General features: G+C 38.1%; 1 protein-coding gene across 1 annotated transcript in view; it reads left to right on the forward strand.

The window, feature by feature from the left end:
- Window positions 1-5,640: 5,640 nt before the first annotated feature.
- The window catches only part of RAD51 (RAD51 recombinase), a 38,951-nt gene continuing 19,157 nt past the window's right edge, over window positions 5,641-25,434 (forward strand). Inside the window, exons 1-4 of the mRNA XM_065940156.1 lie at window positions 5,641-5,909; window positions 9,327-9,429; window positions 11,111-11,248; window positions 24,404-24,521. Coding sequence (XP_065796228.1) covers window positions 9,343-9,429; window positions 11,111-11,248; window positions 24,404-24,521 — 343 coding nt within the window. The 5' untranslated portion in view covers window positions 5,641-5,909; window positions 9,327-9,342. The remainder of the gene's footprint in view (window positions 5,910-9,326; window positions 9,430-11,110; window positions 11,249-24,403; window positions 24,522-25,434) is intronic.

Below are 25,434 nucleotides of genomic sequence, written 5' to 3' on the forward strand. Positions count from 1 at the left end.
TAGTTCTTGGTTCACATACTGTTGAAACTTAGCTTGGAGGATTTTGAGCATTACTTTGCTAGCATGTGAAATGAATGTACGTACATGCAGAGTACATCATGCGAAATGCCAGGCTGGATGAAGCACAAGCTGGAATCAAGATTGCTGGGAGAAATATCAAAAATCTCAGATATGCAGATAACACCACCCTTATGTCAGGAAGTGAAGAAGAACTAAAGGGCCTCTTGATGAAGGTGAAACAGGAGAGTGGAAAAGCAAAAGCTGGCTTAAAACTCAACATTCAAAAAACTAAGATCATGGCATCTGGTCCCATCATTTCATGGCCAATAGATGGGGAAACAATGGAAACAGTGACAAACTTTATTTTCTTGGGCTCCAAAATCACTGCAGATGGTGATTGCAGCCATGAAATTAAAAGACACTTACTCCTTGGAAGAAAAGCTTGTCAAACCTAGACAGCATATTAAAAAGCAGAGAAAATACTTTGCCAACAAAGGTCCATCTAGTCAAAGCTATGGTTTTTCCAGCAGTCATGTATGGATGTGAGAGTTGGACCATAAAGAAAGGTGAGCGTGGAAGAATTGATGCTTTTGAACTGTGGTGTTAGAGAAGACTCTTGAGAGTTCCTTGGACTGCAAAGAGATCTAACCAGTCCATCCTAAAGGAAATCAGTCCTGAATATTCATTGGAAGGACTGATGCTGAAGCTGAAACTCCAATATTTGGCCACCTGAGGCAAAGAACTGATTCACTGGGGAAGACCCTGATCCTGGGAAAGACTGAAGGTGGGAGAAGGGGACAACAAAGGATGAGATGGTTGGATGGCATCACCTACTCAATGGACATGAATTTGAGCATGCCCTGGGAGATGGTGAATGACAGGGAAGACTGTCATGCTGCAGTCCATGGCAAAGAGTCAGACATGACTGAGCGACTGAACAAGAACAATTAGAAATTCACTGAGTTTGGAGAATTTTCAACTGAATAATCAGCTCTCTGGGAACATAAAGATTTCTCCATACAGGTTCTGAACATTTCTTAAAGTTCATTCCTAGATATTTATGGGTTTTATTGTTACTGTGATATTTTTTCTATTACATTATCTAGTTAGATATTGTTAGCACTTAATAAAACTCTCATCTTTTTTATATTTTGTGATTACTATATTCTCTTATTGTCCCTTAAAACATTCAGGTATATAATCTTATCTATAAATCTTTCCCAACATTTACATCTTTATTTTATCTTTTATTATTTCATTCTTTTGTTACTACACTTAGTAGCACTTTCTGCACAATAGTAACAGTGGCAATAGATAACTTTCTTCTTGACTTTTTTTTTTTTTTGGTGGAATCTTAGTTCCCCAACCAGGAATCGAATCTGGGCCCTTGATGGTGAAAGCATGAACTTAGGAATCCACTAGATCGCCAAGGAATTCCCTTGTTCTTGATTTTAATGTAAGTATTTCTAATGTTTCATTAGCAATGAGATGATGGCAGCTCTCTGGGATATCTATATCTATGTATTATTGATCATGTTAAGCAAACACCTAATACCTTTTTACCTTTTTGTCCCCTTAATGAGGGATTTATGTTGACATCGATAGGAATACCAGGCCACCTAACCTGCCTCTTGAGAAATCTGTATGCAGGTCAGGAAGCAACAGTTAGAAGTCGACATGGAACAACAGGGGACTGGTTCCAAATAGGAAAAGGAGTACATCAAGGCCGTATATTGTCACCGTGCTTATTTAACTTATATGCAGAGTACATCATGAGAAACACTGGGGTGGAGGAAGCACAAGCTGGAATCAAGATTGCAGGGAGAAATATCAGTAACCTCAGATATGCAGATGACACCACCCTTATGGCAGAAAGTGAAGAACTAAAGAGCCTCTTAATGAAAGAAGGGAGTGAAAAAGTTGGCTTAAAGCTCAACATTCAGAAAACAAGATCATGGCATCTGGTCCCATCACATCATGGCAAATAGAGAAACAGTGGAAACAGTGGCAGACATTATTTTCGGGGGGGCTCCAAAATCACTGCAGATGGTGACTGCAGCCATGAAATAAAAAGACGCTTACTCCTTGGAAGAAAAGTTTATGACCAATATGACAGCATACTAAAAAGCAGAGACATTACTTTGCCGACAAAGGTCCATCTAGTCAAGGCTATGGTTTTTCCATTAGTCATGTATGGGTGTGAGAGTTGGACTATAAAGAAAGCTGAGCACTGAAGAATTGATGCTTTTGAACTGTGGTGTTGGAGAAGACTCTTGAGAGTGCCTTGGACTGCAAGGAAGTCCATCCTAAAGGAAATCAGTCCTGAATATTCATTGGAGGGACTGATGTTGAAGCTGAAACTCCAATACTTTGGCCACCTGATGTGAAGAGCTGACTCATTTGAAAAGACCCTGATGCTGTGAAAGATTAAAGGCGGGAGGAGAAGGGGACAACAGAGGATGAGATGGTTGGATGGTATCACCGACTCAATGGACATGAGTTTGAGTAAACTCTGAGAGTTGGTGATGGACAGGGAGGCCTGGTGTGCTGCATGCAATCCATGGGGTCTCAAAGAGTCAGACATGACTGAGCGACTGAACCGAACTGAACTGATGTTGAATTTTATTGGATATGTAGAACAGAACTTAGCACTCCGAAATATCTCTTGGTTTGTGGGTTATTTCAAATTGAAAACAATCAAGACCCGATCAAGATCAGAAAGTAACTTTGACCTTTCCCCTGATTGCCAAAAAAAAATTCAGAGGGTTTGTTCCTGGACCAGAGGTATCACAAGTCTACCCTGTGTTCCATTGTTTCTGCATGACCCAACAAATATTTGCCAGACATTTGCCTTTCCATCTGCCTTCCTCTCCTTTAAAGTCCTAAGCCACTATCCCCAACATCCTGTTTTGTCTTTAGCTAAAGATGGTTTTTAAAGTGAGGGTTTCTGCTCTTTTGCAGAATTACTCAGATTTCCTGGGTCACTCCCAGGTATACATATTACTAAACTTTTGATTTTTCTCCTTTTGTCTTAATGTCAGTTTCTCAGATCAGCCAGAAGAACCTATGAGAGTAGAGGAAAATTTCTTCCTGACAAATGCTTTCCAAAGTGATAAAATTAGTCATTTGATTTTTCCCCTTGACCCCTTAATATAGCCAATTATAACTTACTTTTTCTAATATTGATCACTCTTGCATTACTCAAATATATCATTTGAACATGACATGGGATTTCCTTTTCTAGATTTCCTTTTTTATGCTCCAGGTTGATTATGCTGATGAGATCATATTCTTGAACAAATGATCTGATTTCTGCTGATTAAGTTTTGGTTTTATTAGAAGTTGCCTCCTTGAGATTTCAGATTGGTCACTTGTAATTTAGGATATATATGTTCAAAACTTCAGTTACACATTAATAGATATTTTCATGAATTGCTAATTGCACTGTCAGTAAGAAATCTACTTTGTCTTACCTCCAGCTTAGTTGGTTGTCTTGGAGGAAAGGAACATAAAACTACTCAAATTTGTTTAAACTGAAAAAAAAAAAAAAAAGATGATTGGAATGTAGGGAGACTATTGGAATGTAGAGCTATCTCATGGACCTCAAGAGCATTAAGTGCTGCTGGGCCCCTTAGAAATTGGAAAGATCTGGGAAGCAGTCAGATTTCAAAACAGTTTCTTTCTGTTTGACTCTCTCCCACTTCCTTATCTCTCAATTTCTTAGCATTTCTGCAAATGGGTTTTCTCTGGTTTGGTCCACACAGCCACAGGAATTGTATTTTAATGAAAGGTCAAAGTCATCTATCATCACACAGCCAAGATGGGCTGTGGGTTTGCAGATGTTCTAAGGAAAGTATGTGAAGAATAGGCATGAAGGTGTGTATCTCTGGTATGGATGGCAGTTCACTATTATCCCCAGTTACTATCTAGAATCACTAGTTAGGTTAATTCTACCTCCAGAATGCTTCCTGAATCTGTTCTGTTATTGGTCTAATGCAAACCTTCATCTTGAGAAATGGAGTTATTTCCTGCCATGTCAATTAACAAGGATCTCACCAGACTCTTGCATCTTCCCAGACATGGAAGATCACCAAATTTCTTAACTTGGGATATCTGGTTTCCTTTAACAATAATCTCTGATATTCAGCCTGCCTGCCCTTTGTTGTAGAACTTCTATATAACCTGGCTCCTCCCCTTGCCTCCTCTGAGCAGTTCTCTCAAGGCTACTTGAGATGCTGCCTCCTGGGGTTAAGTCCTAAAAATCCCAGCCAAATAAAACAACTCTCAACCTTTAGGTTGTGACTATTTTTTAAATCGACAATCTCTTGCCTGAAATATTTCAAGCACTGCCTAACAGTTTCTGTTGTTTTTACTCTATCCTGAAATCTGTCCTTCAATGCCACAGGGTAACAATGTGAGGATTAAATAAAAACTTCATTAATTTTAAAGCACTCCACAAATATAAAGTGGTGCAGAACAAAAAACAGGTCTAAAGCATGAGATTCATGGTATTAAAAATTTTCAGATGTACCCATTACCTAAAGAATAAAGATAAAAGTTCTATAATGGTCTTATGTCTCTTCATGCTGCTGCTGCTAAGTTGCTTCAGTCGTGTCCGACTCTGTGTGACCCCATAGACGGCAGCCCACCAGGCTCCTCTGTCCCTGGGATTCTCCAGGCAAGAATACTGGAGTGGGTTGCCATTTCCTTGTCCCTACGTCTCTTCATAGAAATGACATAAACGTAAACTCTCAGCACCTGGTAAGACACTTTTCCTCCCTCATCAGACCAGTATTCCTTAACCACACTGTTCATTTCCATACCCACACGGCGCTATTCGCTTTATGTCTTCTATCTCATCTCCGCCCAGTAAACACTAATCACCCTTTAAAACTGGAATCAACTTTTAATAAACTACGAAAAGATTTACATTCCTTTCTTTTTCTCCATTAGCTCTTTGTTCCAGTTTCACCCATGTACTTCAGCGTCATCAGCTCCACCATCTACAAGAGCCTAGAAAGCGCCTGAACTCCGTAATTGGTCTGAGTTAGAGGCTCAGCGCAACCTGAAGGCCCAAATCCCCAGGTTAGACCCTTAAGAAACAAATTAAGAGCTCTCAGGGCTGTCCGACTCTTGTCACCCCATGGGCTGTCCATGGGGATTCTCCAGGCAAGATTACTGGAGTGGGTTGCCATGCCCGCCTCCAGGGGATCTTCCTGACCCAGGGGATCTTCCTGACCCAGGGGATCTTCCTGACCCAGGGATACGAACCCAGGTCTCCCGCCCTGTAGGCGGATTCTTTATTGTCTAAGCCACCAGTTCCCAAGAGCCTGGCTGTTTCGGAAAGGGGCTGAGAAGCTACAGCTGAGTCGCCCGCCCGCGGTGCATACTGGGATATGTGGTCTCGGGCGGCCCACAACCTCTTGGGAGTTGTAGTCCTCGATCTGGTAAAGGGTGAGAAAAACGCAACTCTCAAGTTTTGGATTAATCCTGAGGGAGAAAAAGAAGACGGGAACCCATAACATCCTGCAAGCTAAAGTTCCTTGAGCCCAACTCTCGGTCTCACGAGTGGTCGAAGCGGCTGGAAGGCGGGCCCGAGAAGGGTGGGGAGACGTTACGTTGACGCGGGCGTGACCTTGTCCAGTAGGATTTGGCGGGATTTCCGAAAGCTGTAGGCAGAGCGCGCGCTGCGGCTTGAGACCGAGGCGTAGGAGGAGGCGAGTCGCGCCTTAGGAGCGCGGTTGGAAGCTGAAACTCGCCTGGGTTTAGAGCAGAAGGCCGAAGCAAGCGAGTAGAGAAGCGGGGCACAGGCGAGGAGACCTACAGTCCGTCCGGGATCGGGCGCGGGCGGGCCCAGCAGACGGTGGTCCGAGTGTGCAGCCTGCCCTAGCAAAGCGCGGCAGGTCCAGGTGAGTGTGAGACGCAGCCCCGGCCCCTTCCCACCTCCCTGTTAGTCCCGGCATACGCCGAACCCAGGCTTAGACCCAGATTCGGGCCCCAGCTCCGCCGCTGGCTTAGGGGCCCCTCCGTTTCTCCGAGTGAGAAACTCGGAAATGGCGGGGCCAAGCTGGGACGTGTCCGGGCTGCTTCGACCGTCGGAGTTCGCTGAGGGGAAAATAGAAGCGCACTCTAGCGTTTAGAGCTGGGAGGAACCTTGGAAGGCCTTCATTTCCAACACCTACTTAATGGGCGTCCGCGAGGAATCCAAGATCCAGAGACGTGTAGTGACAGAGTCACGGCTTTTAAGCCAGAGCCACGGTTTCCAGATTTCTGGTCAGTGCTCTTTCCGTCACACAAAATTTTGCTTACCAGAGTACCCACCTCCAGTTGCCAGTAAGATAATTGGCTTTTTCTAATGCGGAAGACCGTTCACGTGATGTCTAGGTAATAATCTGTAATGACGGATGCTGTTTTTTTCTTAAACTTGTAAGCCAAGTGTAGTATACAAATAGAAAAATGCACAGATCAAAAGTGTATACAGCTTCATGAATCATTACAAAATGAGTATGCCACTCAGGTCAAGAGAGAATGCTGTCATCACCCGGAAGCCTCCCTTGTGCCCCCTCCTCTAATACTCTCCCTTCTCGCCAGAGGTAACCACTGTGTTGACTACTAATACCATTGATTAATTTTGCCTGTTTCTGAATTTTATATAAAGAAAGACTATTTTTGTGTCTGGCTTTGCTCAACATTCTGTAAGTCCGTAAGTGTCTTTGCATTTAGCAATACTTTCTATTCATTTGTATTCCTATTCATTATACCTATGATGGATATTTGGATTATTTCTAGTTTTTAGCTTTCAGGACAGAGGTGGCTGAGAAAATTCCCGCATACAGTTTAGTGCACACGTGTATGCTTTTCAGTGGGTTAATAATAGAGTGGCAAAATTCCTGGGTCAAAGCATTTGTCTGTCTTCACCTTCCATTTTTAATACAGTACCAGTACACTCAAACCAGCGGTGAATGAGTATTCAGTTGTTCCACACGTTTGCTAATAGTTAATGTTGTTGATCTTTTAAAGTTTTAGCTATTACCTTGTGGTTTTAATTTTAATTTTCCTGATTATTAATGAAGTTGAGCATTTGTTGATACGTTCATTAACCATCTAAGTATCTTCCCTTGTGAAGTGCTTGTTCAAATCTCTTTTGCCTATTTTTTCTTGGGTTGTCTTTCTTGCTGATTTGCAAAAATTCTTTATATATTCTTGTATCAGCTCTGAGTTATATTTGTGGTAAATATTTTCCCCCCTCACTATTGTTCGACTTTCCTTCTTGCAGTGGTGTCTTTTGATTAGATGTGCTCAGTCACTCAGTCATCTGGCATTTTTTTTTTTTTTTCCAATTTTATTTGTTTATTTAGCTGCATTTGGTCTCAGTTGCGGCATGTGGAATGTAGTTCCCCAACCGGGATCGAACTCCGGCCCTCTGCAATGGGAGTGTGCAGAGTCTTAGCCACTGGACCACCAGGGAAGTCCCAGTCCTCTGACATTTTGTGCCGCCGTGGGCTGTAGCCCTCCAATCTCCTCTGTCCATGGAATTTTCCAGGTGCATTTCCTACTCCAAGGGATCTTCCCAACCCAGGAACTGAACCCACTTCTCTTGCATCTCCTGCATTAGCAGATAGATTCTTTACCACTGCACCACCTGGGAAGCCATAGCCTTTTTTTTTTTTTTTTTTTTAATTTATTTATTTGGTTGCACTGGGTATTAGTTCCTGTATGTGGGATCTAGCTCCCTGACCAGGGATCGAGCACCAGCCCCCTGCATTGGGAGCTTGGAGTCTTAGCCACTTGACGACCAGAGAAGTCCCAGCCATAGCCTTTTTTTTTTTTTCCCAGCCATAGCCTTTTAATGGATAGAATTTCTACATTTAAATATAGTCCAGTTTTTCAGCCTGTTGCATTTTGGTTATTGCTTTATGTATACAGTTCAGGCCATCTTTTTCATAAATTATGAAGGAAGACACTTTAAGTTGCCTTCAGATGATTCTGATATTTGGAATTATAAACTCATATTATGCTAAGCATGCCATCTAAGAGAACTACACCTGAACCAGTCAAGAACAAATGGTCACCTTCTGTCAAGCCTCTAAGACTGGAGATTCCTTACCTGTTATTTTTTTTAGTTAAATTTATCTTGATTATTAAATTGTCCAGATTATTTTGATGTGACTTAAGCATATTTATCCTTGTAGACATTAAGACTTGTTTGCTTTTACTAACAGCTCATGAAGATAATTAAAATTTTTTGTTCTCCATTCTTTCAATCAGTGCAATCTTAACTGTTAAAAATAATCTCTTTTGGTATTGGCCTTATATGGAAGATTTCAAACTGAGCAGGATACTTCCATGTTACTTATTCATTTGTGCATTCAGTGAAGTCTGGAATTGGTTAAAATGGTGATCTTTAAATTTCATACACTTTTATTACAATAGAAGCAAAATGTGGGGCTACAAACTATGATCCTTGCCTAAGGTGGGAAGAACTCTCATCTCAGTCCACTGTTTCTGTATCAGGAGTGGAGATTTATGGCAATGATTCTGTACCTTCATTTCACTCCTTTCCCATCACCCCCAAACCCTGCTTGCTTGGAAGGGAACAGTGGAACTGAAACGGTTTAACCCTAAATCAGTTTTGGGGTTTTATTAAGTAGAGTCCTGGAAAATCTGCATCCAGTTGCCGAATATTTAATAAACACCTAACATTTATGATGTTATCATGAGTTATACACAAGTAAGACTTGGCCCTTATCTATAAGAAATATGAAGCAGGAGAACTGGGGGACATAGTTCATCTAGTTAAGCTGTCTAGGTGGAAGGGAAAGCTGGTGAGGGATTTCTTTTTCCTGCCATGGGTAAGTCAGTGATTAAACCAAAAGCCTAGTAGTCTTTTTTTTTCTTAATGTATATATTTTATTGAACTATAGTTGACTTACAATGTTTCAGGTGCACAGAAAGGTGATTCAGTTAGACATATACATATATATTATTTTTCACTTTATTTCCCATTGTAGTTTATTATAAGATATTGACTATAGTTCCCTGTGCTATACAGTAAACTTTTGTTGCTTATTGCGTATCTATTTTTTTTAATTAGAAATCTAGCATTCTGTTCATACTAAGTCAAACAAGTAGAATCAAAATGCCATAAATTTTTTAGCTAGGTATAAATTCATAAGTTTTCTAAAATATATTATGCATACTAAATATATATATATATCTCCCCAGAGGCAAAACCTAGTAATTCTTTAAGAGATTTACTGTAAAACTATGTTTGCACGTCTGTACTTTCTCTAGTGTTCTTCCTGATGGCCATCTGTGTTTTTCAGTATTGCACACTGAGCAATGGCTATGGAGATGCAGCTTGAAGCAAATGCAGATACTTCAGTGGAAGAAGAAAGCTTTGGTCCACAACCTATTTCTCGATTAGAGGTATGTGCTTGGTTGCTAATTTTAAAATTATAATGTTGGATAAGATTGTTCTACCTACTGGGAGGAATCACAACATTTACATAAACTGAAATCCAAATTAGAGTTTTCAGGAGGGTCGTCAAGGATCCTATGGAAAGACTTAAGACAGTTGCTAAACATGTCTGCCAGATCCCTTTTTTGTCAAGAATTCTTCCCCTACTTTTTCTTTCTTAGAACTGGATGTCAGAAACTAAGAAGCCCTAGGATCCCATGGTAGAACCTGTGCTGTTTGTACAAAGTATGAAATTACCGTCCAGGGAATTGCAGTGGCCTGGGCCAGCTATGCAGGAAGTGGAGAGGAGCAACATCTCTCCACCAACCTGGATCTGTGATGAAGTTCCTAAGAAGACAGCTGTCATAGACAGACTGGCTTGGGGTTAAGATGTGAGAGTTCAAGACTGCACAAGAACATCAAGCACCAAACCTGGGACCTTGCACTGTTTCTGCACATTGTACAGAGGTCCTAGAGTGAGTGCCATTGACTTGGGCTGAAAGAATTAGGAGAGTATACTGAGAAAGCCTTCATTCTTGTCTCTATGCATATTCCTCCCATCCCCCACCTAAGCTTCAGCTTTTCAGAAGATACTTAAACGGGTTTGTTAAACACATTGGAGAATTCAGAGTCATAACTTTTGGTTTCAGTGAGCATCCTTATAACCACACATGTGTGTTGCTTATTGCTTAAATCTTTATAACAGACCCGGTTTCTAGGGGTAGGTACTATTTCTCTCCCCTCTCCCAAACCTTCCCTGACCCCAGATACATACATATCTCGCTAATAATGCATGCTTTCCCCAAAGTCATGGTTTTGATGGCTAATAAAACCAAAGCTGACTTTGTTTATAGGGAGAAGGAAGTGCCTTTGGGTGGTTTGTTTTTGAGAAGTGGCATGTAAATCCCTGACCAAAAATTGTTTTCCTCATTCTTAATATCACTTGTTAAAGCAGAGCTTTCGAGTTATTGGGCAACAAAGAATGTATGCTAAGATATGCTCCCCTTAGCTCTGGGACAGTCTTATATCTGTTTACCCAGCTTAGTGTAAAATTTATTATTCTTTATGTGTGCTTGATGTAGAAAACTTTGGGAAGCACCAGTTTAAAGTAGCCTTTTAGGGCCCAGGTCTCAAAGTTCATTTAGAGTTCCAGTCAAAAGGTTACAGGTTTGATCCCAATTCATGAGAGTCTTTTAACATACATAGTGCTCGTTTAAAACTACTGGTTTTGATAATGAATGAAAAGTGAAAAACAAATGCAAGTAAAGTCGCTCAGTCATGTCTGACTCTTTGCAACCCTGTGGACTGTAGCCTTCCAGGTTCCTCTGTCCTTGGGATTCTCCAGGCAAGAATACTAGAGTGGTTTGCCGTTTCCTTATCCAGGGGATCTTCCCAACCCAGGGATCAAACCCAAATCTCCCGTGTTAAAGGCAGACTCTTTACCATCTGAGCCACTAAGAGAATACCTTTGATGATGAATAGATTGGTAATTTGTTATGAGATGCATCATATGTAGGGCATACTTTTAAAAGCTTTTGCATATAATATCACAGTTAAAAACAGCCTTGTGAAATAAGTAGGGCCAATATCCTCATTCAACAGATGAGGGAACCAAAGCTTAGATTTATCCGTAGTTTTCTTCACTTGCAGCAATGTGGTATAAATGCCAATGATGTGAAGAAATTGGAAGAAGCTGGATTTCATACCGTAGAGGCTGTTGCCTATGCACCAAAGAAGGAGCTAATAAATATTAAGGGGATTAGTGAAGCCAAAGCTGATAAAATTCTGGTAAGTACCGCTTGTGTGACCAAGAGAGGCAGCAGTGGGAGTGGTAAAGAGTATACAGTGAAAGACTGTAGTCTTCCTTCTTCCATCCCCTGTTGTGTCATCCTCTTCCCCTTTCCAGAAGTGACTGTATTACCAGCTAGTTATCTTTCTCCTTGCATAAACTGGGATTTTTCCTAGAGAACTGCAATATCATGGGGGTATGACATAAGTACTGCCAAATTGACTACCAGTTTGCACTCCTATCAGCCGTGAGTGATGTGTGCCTTATCATTTCTGGATGTTATAATTTCATGCCTTATAAATATACTCATTAGTATGTAGCCACTGAAAATAGTTTTGAAGAACATTCATTGACATATGAAAATGTTCCTGATATAAGAAAGCAGGTTAAAAAATGTGTTTGTGTGCTTATGTCTTTATCTTTTTAAATGTGTGTATTTATATACATACAGCATGTACACTGGGGATAACTACAGTAAAATACTAACACTGTTGTTTCTGGATGGTGAGAATGTGAACAGTTTATTTTTGCCTCAATTTTCTGAAGTTTGTGCAGTTTCTATAATAGACTTGTATTACTTTTTTTTTTTTTTTTTTTTAATATTTATTTATTTGGCTGCCCTGGATCTTAGTCGCAGAATGTATGATCTAGTTCCCTGAACAGGGATCAAAACCAGGCCGCTTGCATTGGGAGGATGGACTCTCAGCCTCTGGACCACTAGGAAAGTCCCCTAAACATGTATTACTTTAAATAGAAAAGTTGTTTTTATTCCTTGAATATTAGAGTCATGTTAATTAGGCTGCCAGTGTGTACAGTCTATTAATTAACTAGTCATAAGCAAGATTCTTTAATCATAAGAAAATGTGATTACAAATCATTAATGCTTAATTTTTTTAACTTTAGTAAATGATGTAAAAGTGATTTTACAGGCTTAACCAAAATAAGATAATAATAATCCTTTATATTATATTGCACTTTAACTTTTTTAATTGAAATTTTTTATTAGACTATAGTTGGTTTACCATGTTATGTTTCAGGTGTATAGCTAAGTGATTCATATGTCAATACATATACAATATTCATTCTTTTTAGATTTTTTTCCAGTACAGATTATTATAGAATATTGAGTAGAGTTCCCTTATAGCCCTTTAACTTTGAAATCCCATCCCTTTTGTATTCACGGTATTCTCACGTGCCTTGGCACTGGGAGAGAGAGGTAGGACCAATGTTATCTCTGCCTTACGGATAAGGAAACTTAGGCCCAGTGGTTCAGTTATTTATCCAACATTATGCAGTTGATCACAGAACTAAGACTAGAATCCAGTTATTTTCATCCTGATATACTGTGATACTTTCTTATTTCCCTCCAATTTCTTGCAGCTACTATTCATTTTTCTTACTTCATATATTCCTTTAGCACTCATGGTACCCTATGATTACATTTTATTTCATGTATTTTATCCTTTGGTATTTATAGGCTATACCTTGGAGATAATTGCAGGTTAGGTTCCAGACCACCACAACAAAGCAAATATCACAGTAAAGCAAGTCACACGGGTTTTTTGGTTTCCCGTTGCCTATAAAAATTATGTTTACACTATTTTGTAGTCTGTTAACTATACAATAGTATTAGAGCTACAAAAGCAGTGTGTATACCTTAATTTAAAAATACTTCATTATTAAAAAATGCTAGCCATCATCTGAGCCTTCAGCAATTTATATTCTTTTTGTTGGTGAGAGTCTTGCCTTGACATTTATGACTGCTGACTGATCAGGGTGGTGGTTGCTGAAGATTGGGGTGGCTGCAGCAATTTCTTTCTTTCTTTTTTTTTTTTTTTTTAGCAATTTCTTAAAATAAGACCACAGTGAAGTTTGCCACATAGATTGAATCTTCCTTTCAATTGTAATATGCAATGCTATTTGATAGCATTTTAAATTTTTTGTTTAATGTTTTGGCTGCCCTGGGCATTTGTTGCTGCATGAGGGCTATTATGGTTGCAGTGCATGGACTTTTCATTGGCTTCTCTTGTTGCGGAATGCGGGCCCTAAGTGCATGGGCTTAGTTGCCCCATGGCATGTAGAATGGTCCCAGACCAGGGATTGAACCCGTGTCCCCTGCATTGGCAGATGGATTCTTAACCACTGGACCACCAGGGAAGTCCTATTTTATAGCATTTTATCTCCAGCAGAAATTTTTCTAGATTGACATCAGCCCTCTCAAACACTGCCACTGCTTTATCAACCAAGTTTATATCACATTCTAAATCTTTTGTTGTCACGTCACCAATCTTCACAGCATCTTTGCCAGTAGATTCTATTTCAAGAAACCACCCTTTGCTTATCCATAAGAAGAAACTCCTTATCCATGAAAGTTTTATCATGATATTGCAGTGTTTCAGCTGCAACTTCAGGCTCCAATTCTAGTTCTTTTGCCATTTCCACCACATCTGTATTTACTTCCTCTGCTAAAGTCTTGAACCTGTCAGAGTCATCCATGAGAGTGAAAATCAACTTCTTTCAGGCTCTTGTTAAATGACAGTTTGACCTTTTCCAATGAACCACAAATTTACTTTTTTTTTTTTTTAATACTTTCTTTTTTAACAAATGTACTTAATGGCATCTAGGATGGTGAGTCCTTTCCAAAAGATTTTCAACTGATTTTTCCCAGATCAATCAGAGGAATCACTGTGACAACTGTGGTCTTACAAGATGCGTTTCTTAGCTTCTTAAATGTTCACAGTTTATATCATATACTGAAGAACAAAAATTAAAAATCTAGAGTAGAGGTTAGACTCTTAAAAATACTATATTAAAAACAAAAACACCCCCCAAAAAATTTTAGAAATATATATGAGGTTCGGTTTAAAAATAGGGCTTCTCTTCTTTTTTTTTCCTTTCTTCTTTGTAAGGTTATAGTGTATTGAAAATGAATAATTAAGGAGCAGTAGAGGAGTACTAGAGGACTTTAAAAGAAATAAGAGAAAAAGAAAAATAGAAAATAGAAGAGAAGAAGGGAAAAAAAAGAAAAAGAGAAAAAGAGGGGGAAAAAAATTTTCCCTAACTAAAAAAAATCATAAGAATTTATGAAAATGAAAGTTAAGGAGTAATGGGGGAGTAATAGGGAATTTTAAAGGAAAATAAAAGAGAAAAAATAAAAAAGAAAAAATAAAATTAAAAAAAAATTTTTTTTTTCTTACTTAAAAAAAAAAAAAGTAAAAATATATCTAGGAATTTCTCTGGAGCTGTTGCGGTCAGTGTGGGTTCGGCTCAGTTTCAGGTAGCTCCTCGTTCCAGCTTACAGTTCTCGGTATCTACAGGCCCCTTGCGGTGTGGTCAGTGTTTCCTACAGGGATTTTAATCTGTTGCACCAGTTCCTTCTAAAGCGGTTCCCTTTGTTTATTTGGCTTCTGTTTGCGGGTCTCTTCAGGGCCTCATTTCCGCCCTGACATAGGCGGGCGGAGATGGACTCTTATTCAGGTAGGTAGTTCCCTCGAGCTGCAGGTCTTAAATAATAAGATTTGAAAGGCAGAATTACTCCTTGATTCACAGGGTGTAGAATGGATGTTGTGTTAGCAGGCATGAAAACAACATTAAATCTCATTGTGCATCTCCAAAGCTCTTGAGTAACCAGGTATGTTGTCAGTGAGTAATAACAGTTTGAAAGGATCTTTCCTAAGGAACTGGTCTCAACAGTGGGTTTAAAGTATTCAGTAAACTATGTTTTAAACAAGTGTGCCATCATCCAGACTTGTTGCATTTATAGAGCACAGGTAGAATAGATTGAGCATAATTCTTAAGGGCTCTAGGACTTTTAGGATGGTAAGTGAACATTGGCTTCAACTTAAAGGCACCAGTGGCATTAGCTGCTGAAAAGAGAGCCAGCTGATTCTTTGAAAACTGTTGAAGCCAGGCATTGACTTCTCTTCTGTAGCTATGAAAGTCCTCGATGGCATCTTCTTCCAATATAACGTTATTTTGTCTACCTTGAAAATCTATTTAATGTAGCCACTTTCATTCTTTATCTTAGCTAGATCTTCTGAATAATTTGATGCAGCTTCTACATTAGCCCTGGCTGCTTCACCTTGCTCTTAAATGTTATGGAGATGGCTTTTTTCCTTAAACCTCATGAACCAACCTCTGCTCGCTTCAGACTTTTCTTCTGCAGCTTTCTCATCTCCCTTAGCCTTCCCTGAATTAAGACAGTAGGACTTTGCTCTGCACTAGACTTTGGCTAAAGGGAATGTTATGGCTGCTTTGATCTTCTACCCAAACCACTAAAATTTTCTTCATATTAGCAATAAGGCTATTTCTTACTATTCATGTATTCACTGGGGTAGTGCTTTTAATTTCCTTTAAGAGGTTCCTTTACATTCACACCTTGGTTAAAGGTTTGACACGAGAGGCCTAGCTTTCAGCCTATTTCAACCTTTGACTTGCCTTCCTCACTAAACCAAAGCATTTCTGGTTTTTTTCTTTAGAGTGACAGACGTGCAGGTTCACGCCTTTCACTCGAACACCTGAAGGCCATTGTGCTGGGCTGTGCTTAGGTGCTCAGTCATGTCTGACTCTTTGCGACCCCTTAGACTGCAGCCCGCCAGGCTCCTCTGTCCATGGGGATTCTCCAGGCAAGAATACAGGAGTGGATTGCCATGCCCTCCTCCAGGGGATCTTCCCAACCCAGGGATTGAACCCAGGTCTCCCACATTGCAGGTGGATTCTTTATCATCTGTGCCACCAAGGAAGCCCATTTTAGGGTTATTAATTGGCCTGATTTCAGTATGGTTGTGTCTTAAGGAACAGGGAGACTTGAGGGGAGAGAGAGATGGGGATATGGTCAGTGGGTACAGCAGTCAGAACACACACATTTATCAGTTAAGTTCACTGTCTTCTATAGGTGTAGTTTGTGGGACCCCAAAACAATTATAGTAACATCAAAGATTGCTGCCCGCAGATCACCACTATGTAGTTACAGAGTTTGATTAGCTTTGCTGTTGAAGTTTTCTGTAATGTAAAGCAAGTATTTAATTTATTAAATTATATTTTGTAGTTTTATATTGATGGCTGTTATAGTTTCACAGAAATTTTCTCTGAAAAAAATCATCTTCAAAAGCTAAAGAATCTTCAAAAAATGCTTCCTGCAGCTTCAGTGCATGTAGTTCTACCGCATAACCTAGTCTGATGGACAATATCTGAGATTTAATACCTCATACAATATTATATATACAACCCAGTAAATTCTGTTTTATCAGGTATTATACTAAGAGCTATGAATTTTTAAGCACTAGTAAGGCTGTTATTTTATAGTATTAATTCATTCAGGGCTCAAATATCATAAGTAATTCTTAATTTAAATCCTTAGAGGAAAGATGTTGCCATCTATGGAAGTGTGAAGTTGTCATTTATTGGATTGCTCAAATAAATAAATTTGTTGAAGTGGTGACATAATTGAATACGTAAGAATTCTGAATACCTAATACCTCTTTGAAAAATTGTGATATTGTTAAGCCAGTAGGTGTCCCTAAAGTCTGTTTATTGTTTCTTTCTGGGTATCTGTTTTTGTGACTCAGTGAATCCTGACCTTTGCTTATGCCTTGTCAGACATTTAAAAAAACTCTTTGTTAGACATTGAAAATTCTTAACAGGTATAAGACAGATGAAAGCAAGCTTATTATATAAACAAAAGAAGTCAAGTTCTGCCAGACTAGGCAGTCGGCATGGTTTTAACTTCCAATTTCATACTGGTTATAATATGTTCCTTTAAGAGCTCATAGACTAGAAAATGTAGGGGTTAAATGACAAGAAGGGATAACATCTCCTATGAGTTTGATATTTTCCTTCCACATGTTTGAGTAAAATTTTTGAACTTACTGTAAAGTTGAAAGAACGTTACAATGAACACTCATTTACCCACCACCTGGACACTACTGTTAACATTTTAATATACTTGTGTTATCATCTATCTGTTTATCTCTCAAGTTGCAGTATATTTCCCCCTAAATATTTTAGCATTTATTAAACTAGAGTTCCATATTGGCTTATAGTTTCTTCTCCCATTTCTTTAGTATTCTTATTTTCTAATTTTCATTGATCTTCATTCATCCTAAAGATTGGTAGAAGTTATGGGAAAAAGAAAGAAAGAAATTCTCAAAAAAAAATGTAAGATTTCCCAGAGCTAAAGGAAAACAGAAGTCTAAGGCCCCACAAAACATCAAAGACCCTCACCTGGACTCCTGAATGTGAAATTTTCAGTATACCAGTTATAAAGAGGAGACTGAACGATTTCAGAGAAAAAAAAGTAAGTGACCTCTAAAGGAACAAAAATCAGAAAGATAGCACGTCTCTTATTAGAAATCTGGATGGTAGAAGCTAGTAGAGCAATCCCTTCAAAATTCTGAGGGTAGATGATTTTAAACCTATAATTCTATTGGTAACAATATTACTCACTCAGTGTTAGGGCAGATTACAACAGTTTAAGAAATACTAGAATTCAGAACATTTTGCTCTTATCTATTCTTTCTTAGGAAATTATCAATACTTGAGGAAATGCTTTACTAAAATCAGGGTAGAAAACATCGGATCTAGGTTGGAGTGGCTCTATGTCAGGTAGCCAGTGAAAGAGAGAGCAGAGAGTCCCATTTGGAGAAGGAAAGGATGTCTTTAGGGGAAAGGAGTCAGTAGAATACACAGTAAGACTGAGAGACTGGAGATTTTGAGAAATGATAAAGTCAGAGAATACTAGAGAAAGACATGGCTCAGATATAAAACCAAGGTAAAATGGAGCATGATTTTGAAACTAGTGGCATTTAAAAAAATTTATTTGAACTTGACAGATAACTTTGAGAGACATCAGTTGTTAACACTGGAACCTTAGTGAAAGAATTGTATTTCTAGTACACCATTTAGTTCTGCAATAACTATAATACAAACGTTATAATCAATTTTTTTTCTTTCTTTTTTTTTTTTTTTTATTAGTTGGAGGCTAATTACTTCACAACATTTCAGTGGGTTTTGTCATACATTGACATGAATCAGCCATGGAGTTACATGTATTCCCCATCCCGATCCCCGCTCCCACCTCCCTCTCCACCCGATTCCTCTGGGTCTTCCCAGTGCACCAGGCCCGAGCACTTGCCTCATGCATCCCACCTGGGCTGGTGATCTGTTTCACTATAGATAATATACATGCTGTTCTTTCAAAACATCCCACCCTCGCCTTCTCCCACAGAGTTCAAAAGTCTGTTCTGTACTTCTGTGTCTCTTTTTCTGTTTTTCATATAGGGTTATCATTACCATCTTTCTAAATTCCATATATATGTGTTAGTATGCTGTAATGTTCTTTATCTTTCTGGCTTAGTTCACTCTGTATAATGGGCTCCAGTTTCATCCATCTCATTAGAACTGATTCAAATGAATTCTTTTTAACAGCTGAGTAATATTCCATGGTGTATATGTACCACAACTTCCTTATCCATTCGTCTGCTGAAGGGCATCTAGGTTGCTTCCATGTCCTGGCTATTATAAACAGTGCTGTGATGAACATTGGGGTGCACGTGTCTCTTTCAGATCTGGTTTCCTCCGTGTGTATGCCCAGAAGTGGTATTGCTGGGTCATATGGCAGTTCTAGTTCCAGTTTTTTAAGGAATCTCCACACTGGTTTCCATAGTGGCTGTACTAGTTTGCATTCCCACCAACAGTGTAAGAAGGTTCCCTTTTCTCCACACCCTCTCCAGCATTTATTGCTTGTAGACTTTTGGCTAGCAACCATCCTGACTGGCATGTAATGGTACCTCATTGTGGTTTTGATTTGCATTTCTCTGATAATGAGTGATGTTGAGCCTCTTTTCATGTGTTTGTTAGCCATCTGTATGTCTTCTTTGGAGAAATGTCTGTTTAGTTCTTTGGCCCATTTTTTGATTGGGTCATTTATTTTTCTGGAATTGAGCATCAGGAGTTCCTTGTATATTTTTGAGATTAATCCTTTGTCTGATGCTTCATTTGCTATTATTTTCTCCCAATCTGAGGGCTGTCTTTTCACCTTATTTATAGTTTCCTTTGTTGTGCAAAAGCTTTTAAGTTTCATTAGGTCCCATTTGTTTAGTTTTGCTTTTATTTCCAATATTCTGGGAGGTGGGTCATAGAGGATCTTGCTGTGATTTATGTCGGAGAGTGTTTTGCCTATGTTCTCCTCTAGGAGTTTTATAGTTTCTGGTCTTACTTTTAGATCTTTAATCCATTTTGAGTTTATTTTTGTGTATGGTGTTAGAAAGTGTTCTAGTTTCATTCTTTTGCAAGTGGTTGACCAGTTTTCCCAGCACCACTTGTTAAAGAGGTTGTCTTTTTTCCATTGTATATCCTTGCCTCCTTTGTCAAAGATAAGGTGTCCATAGGTTCGTGGATTTATCTCTGGGCTTTCTATTCTGTTCCATTGATCTATATTTCTGTCTTTGTGTCAGTACCATACTGTCTTGATGACTGTGGCTTTGTAGTAGAGTCTGAAGTCAGGCAGGTTGATTCCTCCAGTTCCATTCTTCTTTCTCAAGATTACTTTGGCTATTCGAGGTTTTTTGTATTTCCATACAAATTGTGAAATTATTTGTTCTAGTTCTGTGAAAAATACCGTTGGTAGCTTGATAGGGATTGCATTGAATCTATAGATTGCTTTGGGTAGAATAGCCATTTTGACAACATTGATTCTTCCAATCCATGAACACTGTATGTTTCTCCATCTGTTTGTGTCCTCTTTGATTTCTTTCATCAGTGTTTTATAGTTTTCTATGTATAGGTCTTTTGTTTCCTTAGGTAGATATACTCCTAAGTATTTTATTCTTTTTGTTGCAATGGTGAATGGTATTGTTTCCTTAATTTCTCTTTCTGTTTTTCATTGTTAGTGTATAGGAATGCAAGGGATTTCTGTGTGTTAATTTTATATCCTGCAACTTTACTATATTCATTGATTAGCTCTAGTAATTTTCTGGAAGAGTCTTTAGGGTTTTCTATATAGAGGATCATGTCATCTGCAAACAGCGAGAGTTTCACTTCTTCTTTTCCTATCTGGATGCCTTTTACTTCTTCTTCTGCTCTGATTGCTGTGGCCAAAACTTCCAACACTATGTTGAATAGTAGTGGTGAGAGTGGGCACCCTTGTCTTGTTCCTGATTTCAGGGGAAATGCTTTCAATTTTTCACCATTGAGGGTAATGCTTGCTGTGCATTTGTCATATATAGCTTTTATTATGTTGAGGTATGTTCCTTCTATTCCTGCTTTCTGGAGAGTTTTAATCATAAATGAGTGTTGAATTTTGTCAAAGGCTTTCTCTGCATCTATTGAGATAATCATATGGTTTTTATCTTTCAATTTGTTAATGTGGTGTATTACATTGATTGATTTGCAGATATTAAAGAATCCTTGCATTCCTGGGATAAAGCCCACTTGGTCATGATATATGATTTTTTTTTATATGTTGTTGGATTCTGTTTGCTAGAATTTTGTTAAGGATTTTTCCATCTATGTTCATCAGTGATATTGGCCTGTAGTTTTCTTTTTTTGTGGCATCTTTGTCTGGTTTTGGAATTAGGGTGATGGTGGCCTCATAGAATGAGTTTGGAGGTTTACCTTCTTCTGCAATTTTCTTGAAGAGTTTGAGTAAGATAGGTGTTAGCTCTTCTCTAAATTTTTGGTAGAATTCAGCTGTGAAGCCATCTGGTCCTGGGCTTTTTGCTGGAAGATTTCTGATTACAGTTTCGATTTCCTTGCTTGTGATGGTTCTGTTAAGATCTTCTATTTCTTCCTGGTTCAGTTTTGGAAAGTTATACTTTTCTAAGAATTTGTCCATATCATCCAAATTGTCCATTTTATTGGCATAGAGCTGCTGGTAGTACAGTCTCTTATGATCCTTTGTATTTCAGTGTTGTCTGTTGTGATCTCTCCATTTTCATTTCTAATTTTGTTAATTTGGTTCTTCTCTCTTTGTTTCTTAATGAGTCTTGCTAATGGTTTGTCGATTTTGTTTATTTTTTCAAAAAACCAGCTTTTAGCTTTGTTGATTTTTGCTATGGTCTCTTTAGTTTCTTTTGCATTTATTTCTGCCCTAATTTTTAAGATTTCTTTCCTTCTGCTAACCCTGGGGTTCTTCATTTCTTCCTTCTCTAATTGCTTTAGGTGTAGAGTTAGGTTATTTATTTGGCTTTTTTCTTGTTTCTTGATGTAAGCCTGTAATGCTATGAACCTTCCCCTTAGCTCTGCTTTTACAGTGTCCCATAGGTTTTGGGTTGTTGTGTTTTCATTTTCATTCATTTCTATGCATATTTTGATTTCTTTTTTGATTTCTTCTGTGATTTGTTGGTTATTCAGAAGCGTGTTATTTAGCCTCCATATGTTTGAACTTTTAACAATTTTTTTCCTGTAATTGAGATCTAATCTTACTGCACTGTGGTCAGAAAAGATGACTGGAATGATTTCAATTCTTTTGAATTTTCCAAGACCAGATTTATGGCCCAGGATGTGATCTATTCTGGAGAAGGTTCCGTGTGCACTTGAGAAAAAGGTGAAGTTGATTGTTTTGGGGTGAAATGTCCTATAGATATCAATTAGGTCTAGCTGGTCCATTGTGTTATTTAAGGTTTGTGTTTCCTTGTTAATTTTCTGTTTAGTTGATCTATCCATAGTTGTGAGTGGGGTATTAAAGTCTCCCACTATTATTGTGTTACTATTAATTTCCTCTTTCATACTCGTTAGCGTTTGCCGTACATATTGCGGTGCTCCTATGTTGGGTGCGTATATATTTATAATTGTTACATCTTCTTCTTGGATTGATCCTTTGATCATTATGTAGTATCCTTCTTTGTCTCTTTTCACATCCTTTATTTGAAAGTCTATTTTATCTGATATGAATATTGCAACTCCGGCTTTCTTTTGGTCTCTGTTTGCGTGAAATATTTTTTTCCAGCCCTTCACTTTTAGTCTGTATGTGTCTCTTGTTTTGAGGTGGGTCTCTTGTAGACAGCATATATAGGGGTCTTGTTTTTGTATCCATTCAGCCAATCTTTGTCTTTTGGTTGGGGCATTCAACCCATTTACATTTAAGGTAATTATAGGTGTGGTCCCGTTGCCATTTACTTTGTTGTTTTGGGTTCACGTTTATACAACCTTTCTGCATTTCCTGTCTAGAGAAGATCCTTTAGCATTTGTTGAAGAGCTGGTTTGGTGGTGCTGAATTCTCTCAGCTTTTGCTTGTCTGTAAAGCTTTTGAATTCTCCTTCATATCTGAATGAGATCCTTGCTGGGTACAGTAATCTAGGTTGTAGGTTATTCTCTTTCATTACTTTAAGTATGTCCTGCCATTCCCTTCTGGCCTGGAGGGTTTCTATTGATAGATCAGCTGTTATCCTTATGGGAATCCCTTTGTATGTTATTTGTTGTTTCTCCCTTGCTGCTTTTAATATTTGTTCTTTGTTAATTTGATTAATATGTGTCTTGGGGTGTTTTGCTTTGGGTTTATCCTGTTTGGGACTCTCTGGGTTTCTTGGACTTGGGTGGCTATTTCCTTCCCCACTTTAGGGAAGTTTTCAGCTATTATCTCCTTGAGTATTTTGTCATGGCCTTTCTTTTTGTCTTCTTCTTCTGGGACTCCTATGATTCGAATGTTGGAGCGTTTCACATTGTTCCAGAGGTCCCTGAGGTTGTCCTCATTTCTTTTGATTCTTTTTTCTTTTTTCCTCTCTGCTTCATTTATTTCCTATAATCAATTTTTAAGTGAAGTATTAATATAGAGAAGTTTAGATAATAAAGCAAGTCTAGTATTCACCTTTTCATTATTTTTTTTCCCTTTGTGGAAAGTTTTTAAATTACAAGTTTAATCTCTCCTTGCTGTAGATTTATCCAGATTTTTCTTCTCCCTCCCTCTCTTTTTCTCTCTCTTCCTCTCCCACTTTCTTTCTCTTTCTCTTCCTTTCTTTTGATTTCCTTCCTTCCTTCCTCCTTCCCTCTTTTCTTTCTTTGTTTCATTAGACTCAGTTTATTTTACTGAATTTAGATTCAAGTTTGGCTAATTAGTTGGGGCCTGGACTTGGATTCTTTTTCTACTTCAGTGAGTTTTGATAGTTTGTGTCTTTCTAGGGATTTCTGTGTTTCTTGTAAGCTATTTAATCTGTTGGCATAGATTTATTTTTGTAAGGGTTGTAGTAATGTCCCCTCTGTTATTTCTGATTTTAGTGATTTGACTCTTTTTAAATCAATTTTGTTGATTTTTTTCAAAGAAGCAACTTCTGGTTTTAATGATTTTTCTCTGTTGTATTTCTATTCTCTATTTCACCAGTTTCCACTCAAATTTTATCTTCTTCCTTCTGCTTACTTTATGTTTAGTTTGCTCTTTTTTCAGTAACTTAAGGTGGGAAGATTAGGCTATTGATTTAACATATTTCTAATACAGGTGTTTACAGCTATAAATCTCCCTTTAAGTACTGCTTTTGCTACATCCCATAAGTTTTGGTGTGTTTTGTCTTCATTTCACACATCTCAGTGAATCTTCTAAATTCCCTTGTGATTTCTTCTTTGGTTCATTGCTTATTTAGGACTATAATGTTTAATCTCCATGTATCTGAAAGCTTTTATTTTTAAATTTTGGAATCAACCTATGGACTGATCATTAATGGCTTATCAGTGACTACAAAGTAGTATTAAATGTTCTCAACCTGACAGGGTAAAAGAAAATGTACAGTTGACAGAGATGGAAAAATAGATGAGGGAGCAAAGATCAAAGGACAGATGTCCTCATTTAATACAGTAGAAAGTTAAGAGATACATTCTATGGTTGATGGAACAGGAAACAAAAGTTTAAATACATTGAACTTTGTACCATATTGTCAGGCCAACTATGTATGTGTTGGTTTATCAGTTTGTTGTTTTTAACTACGTGAATGTATTATTTGAATTGACAATTAAACAATTGCCCGTCTTCTTGGAGTCTCTAAATTAGTTTATCCTTTATTTGCCAGAGAGAAAATAATCCTAGAACTAGAACTTATGAGTGTTTTGATAACTTTTTAAAGAGAAATCATTCTGGAAATTTTGTTAGATGTTATCTCTTCCCAGTACATGCCTGATTCTTGTTTTACTAAGTGTATTTCATTAGTTTGACATTTCTTATTTTTCCCCAGACTGAGGCAGCTAAATTAGTTCCAATGGGTTTCACCACTGCAACTGAGTTCCACCAAAGGCGATCTGAGATCATACAGATTACTACTGGCTCCAAAGAACTTGACAAACTGCTTCAAGGTATCATAATCTCTTATCCTATGTTGTGAACTATGATTAGGTTATAGAACATAACTGAAATATTTGGTTCATGTTTATGTGTTAGATAGAATTAAGAATAAAGGAAAGTATTCACATTGAAGAGGTAAGACTGAAGGGTGAGGCTTGACTTTAAAAATACTAAAATTATCTGCCATTTCATTAATTTAATCTCCAATTAATAATTGCATTCTTGAGAGTCCGATCCCTCTGCCTAAAGAAATAATATAACCTTTTACTCTACCACAAGGTAGAAAATCTGATGGCTGGTTAAAATACTACATTGTAGTATCAATACATTGTGGTGCACACTAATTTTCAGGACTTGATGGAAAGCTGGAAAGTTTTTGAACTTTTGAAAGCATCGCTGCCCTAAATTTTAGTGTTAGATTTTGTTCTTGTTGTTTCCCCAAATATTTGATCATTTAAGTTTCTCTTGGGGGGGGGGGGGGGCACAAAATAGCATGAGTTCAGGAATCACACTCAGATTTGAGTGTTTGTTTTCCCTCCTGTTCCCCCTCTTAGCATTTACTGGCCATATTACATGGTGCAGATTACTTATAATATTCTATGCCTCAATTTTCTTATCTTATTGAAGAAGATAAGGGCTTATCTTTTTTTTTTTTTTTTTAAGGGCTTATCTTTGATCTCATAATGGGGTCAAAAAACGCTTCCTACCTTATATTATTGGAATTAAATGAATTGATAGCACAATGTCAGATACACAAAAGATATTTAGTAAACGTTAGATATTATCTGTAATTTATTTTTTAAATGACTGCTTATTGACTTGTGATGGTATTGTTCTGTATATTGGTTATGGTGATACGTGAAGCTACAAATGTGATAAATTGCATAGAACTACACACATATACAAATGAGTGCATATATAGCT

Source organism: Muntiacus reevesi, chromosome 7 (genome assembly GCF_963930625.1).
Source record: "Muntiacus reevesi chromosome 7, mMunRee1.1, whole genome shotgun sequence".
NCBI classification, from domain to species: domain Eukaryota; kingdom Metazoa; phylum Chordata; class Mammalia; order Artiodactyla; family Cervidae; genus Muntiacus; species Muntiacus reevesi.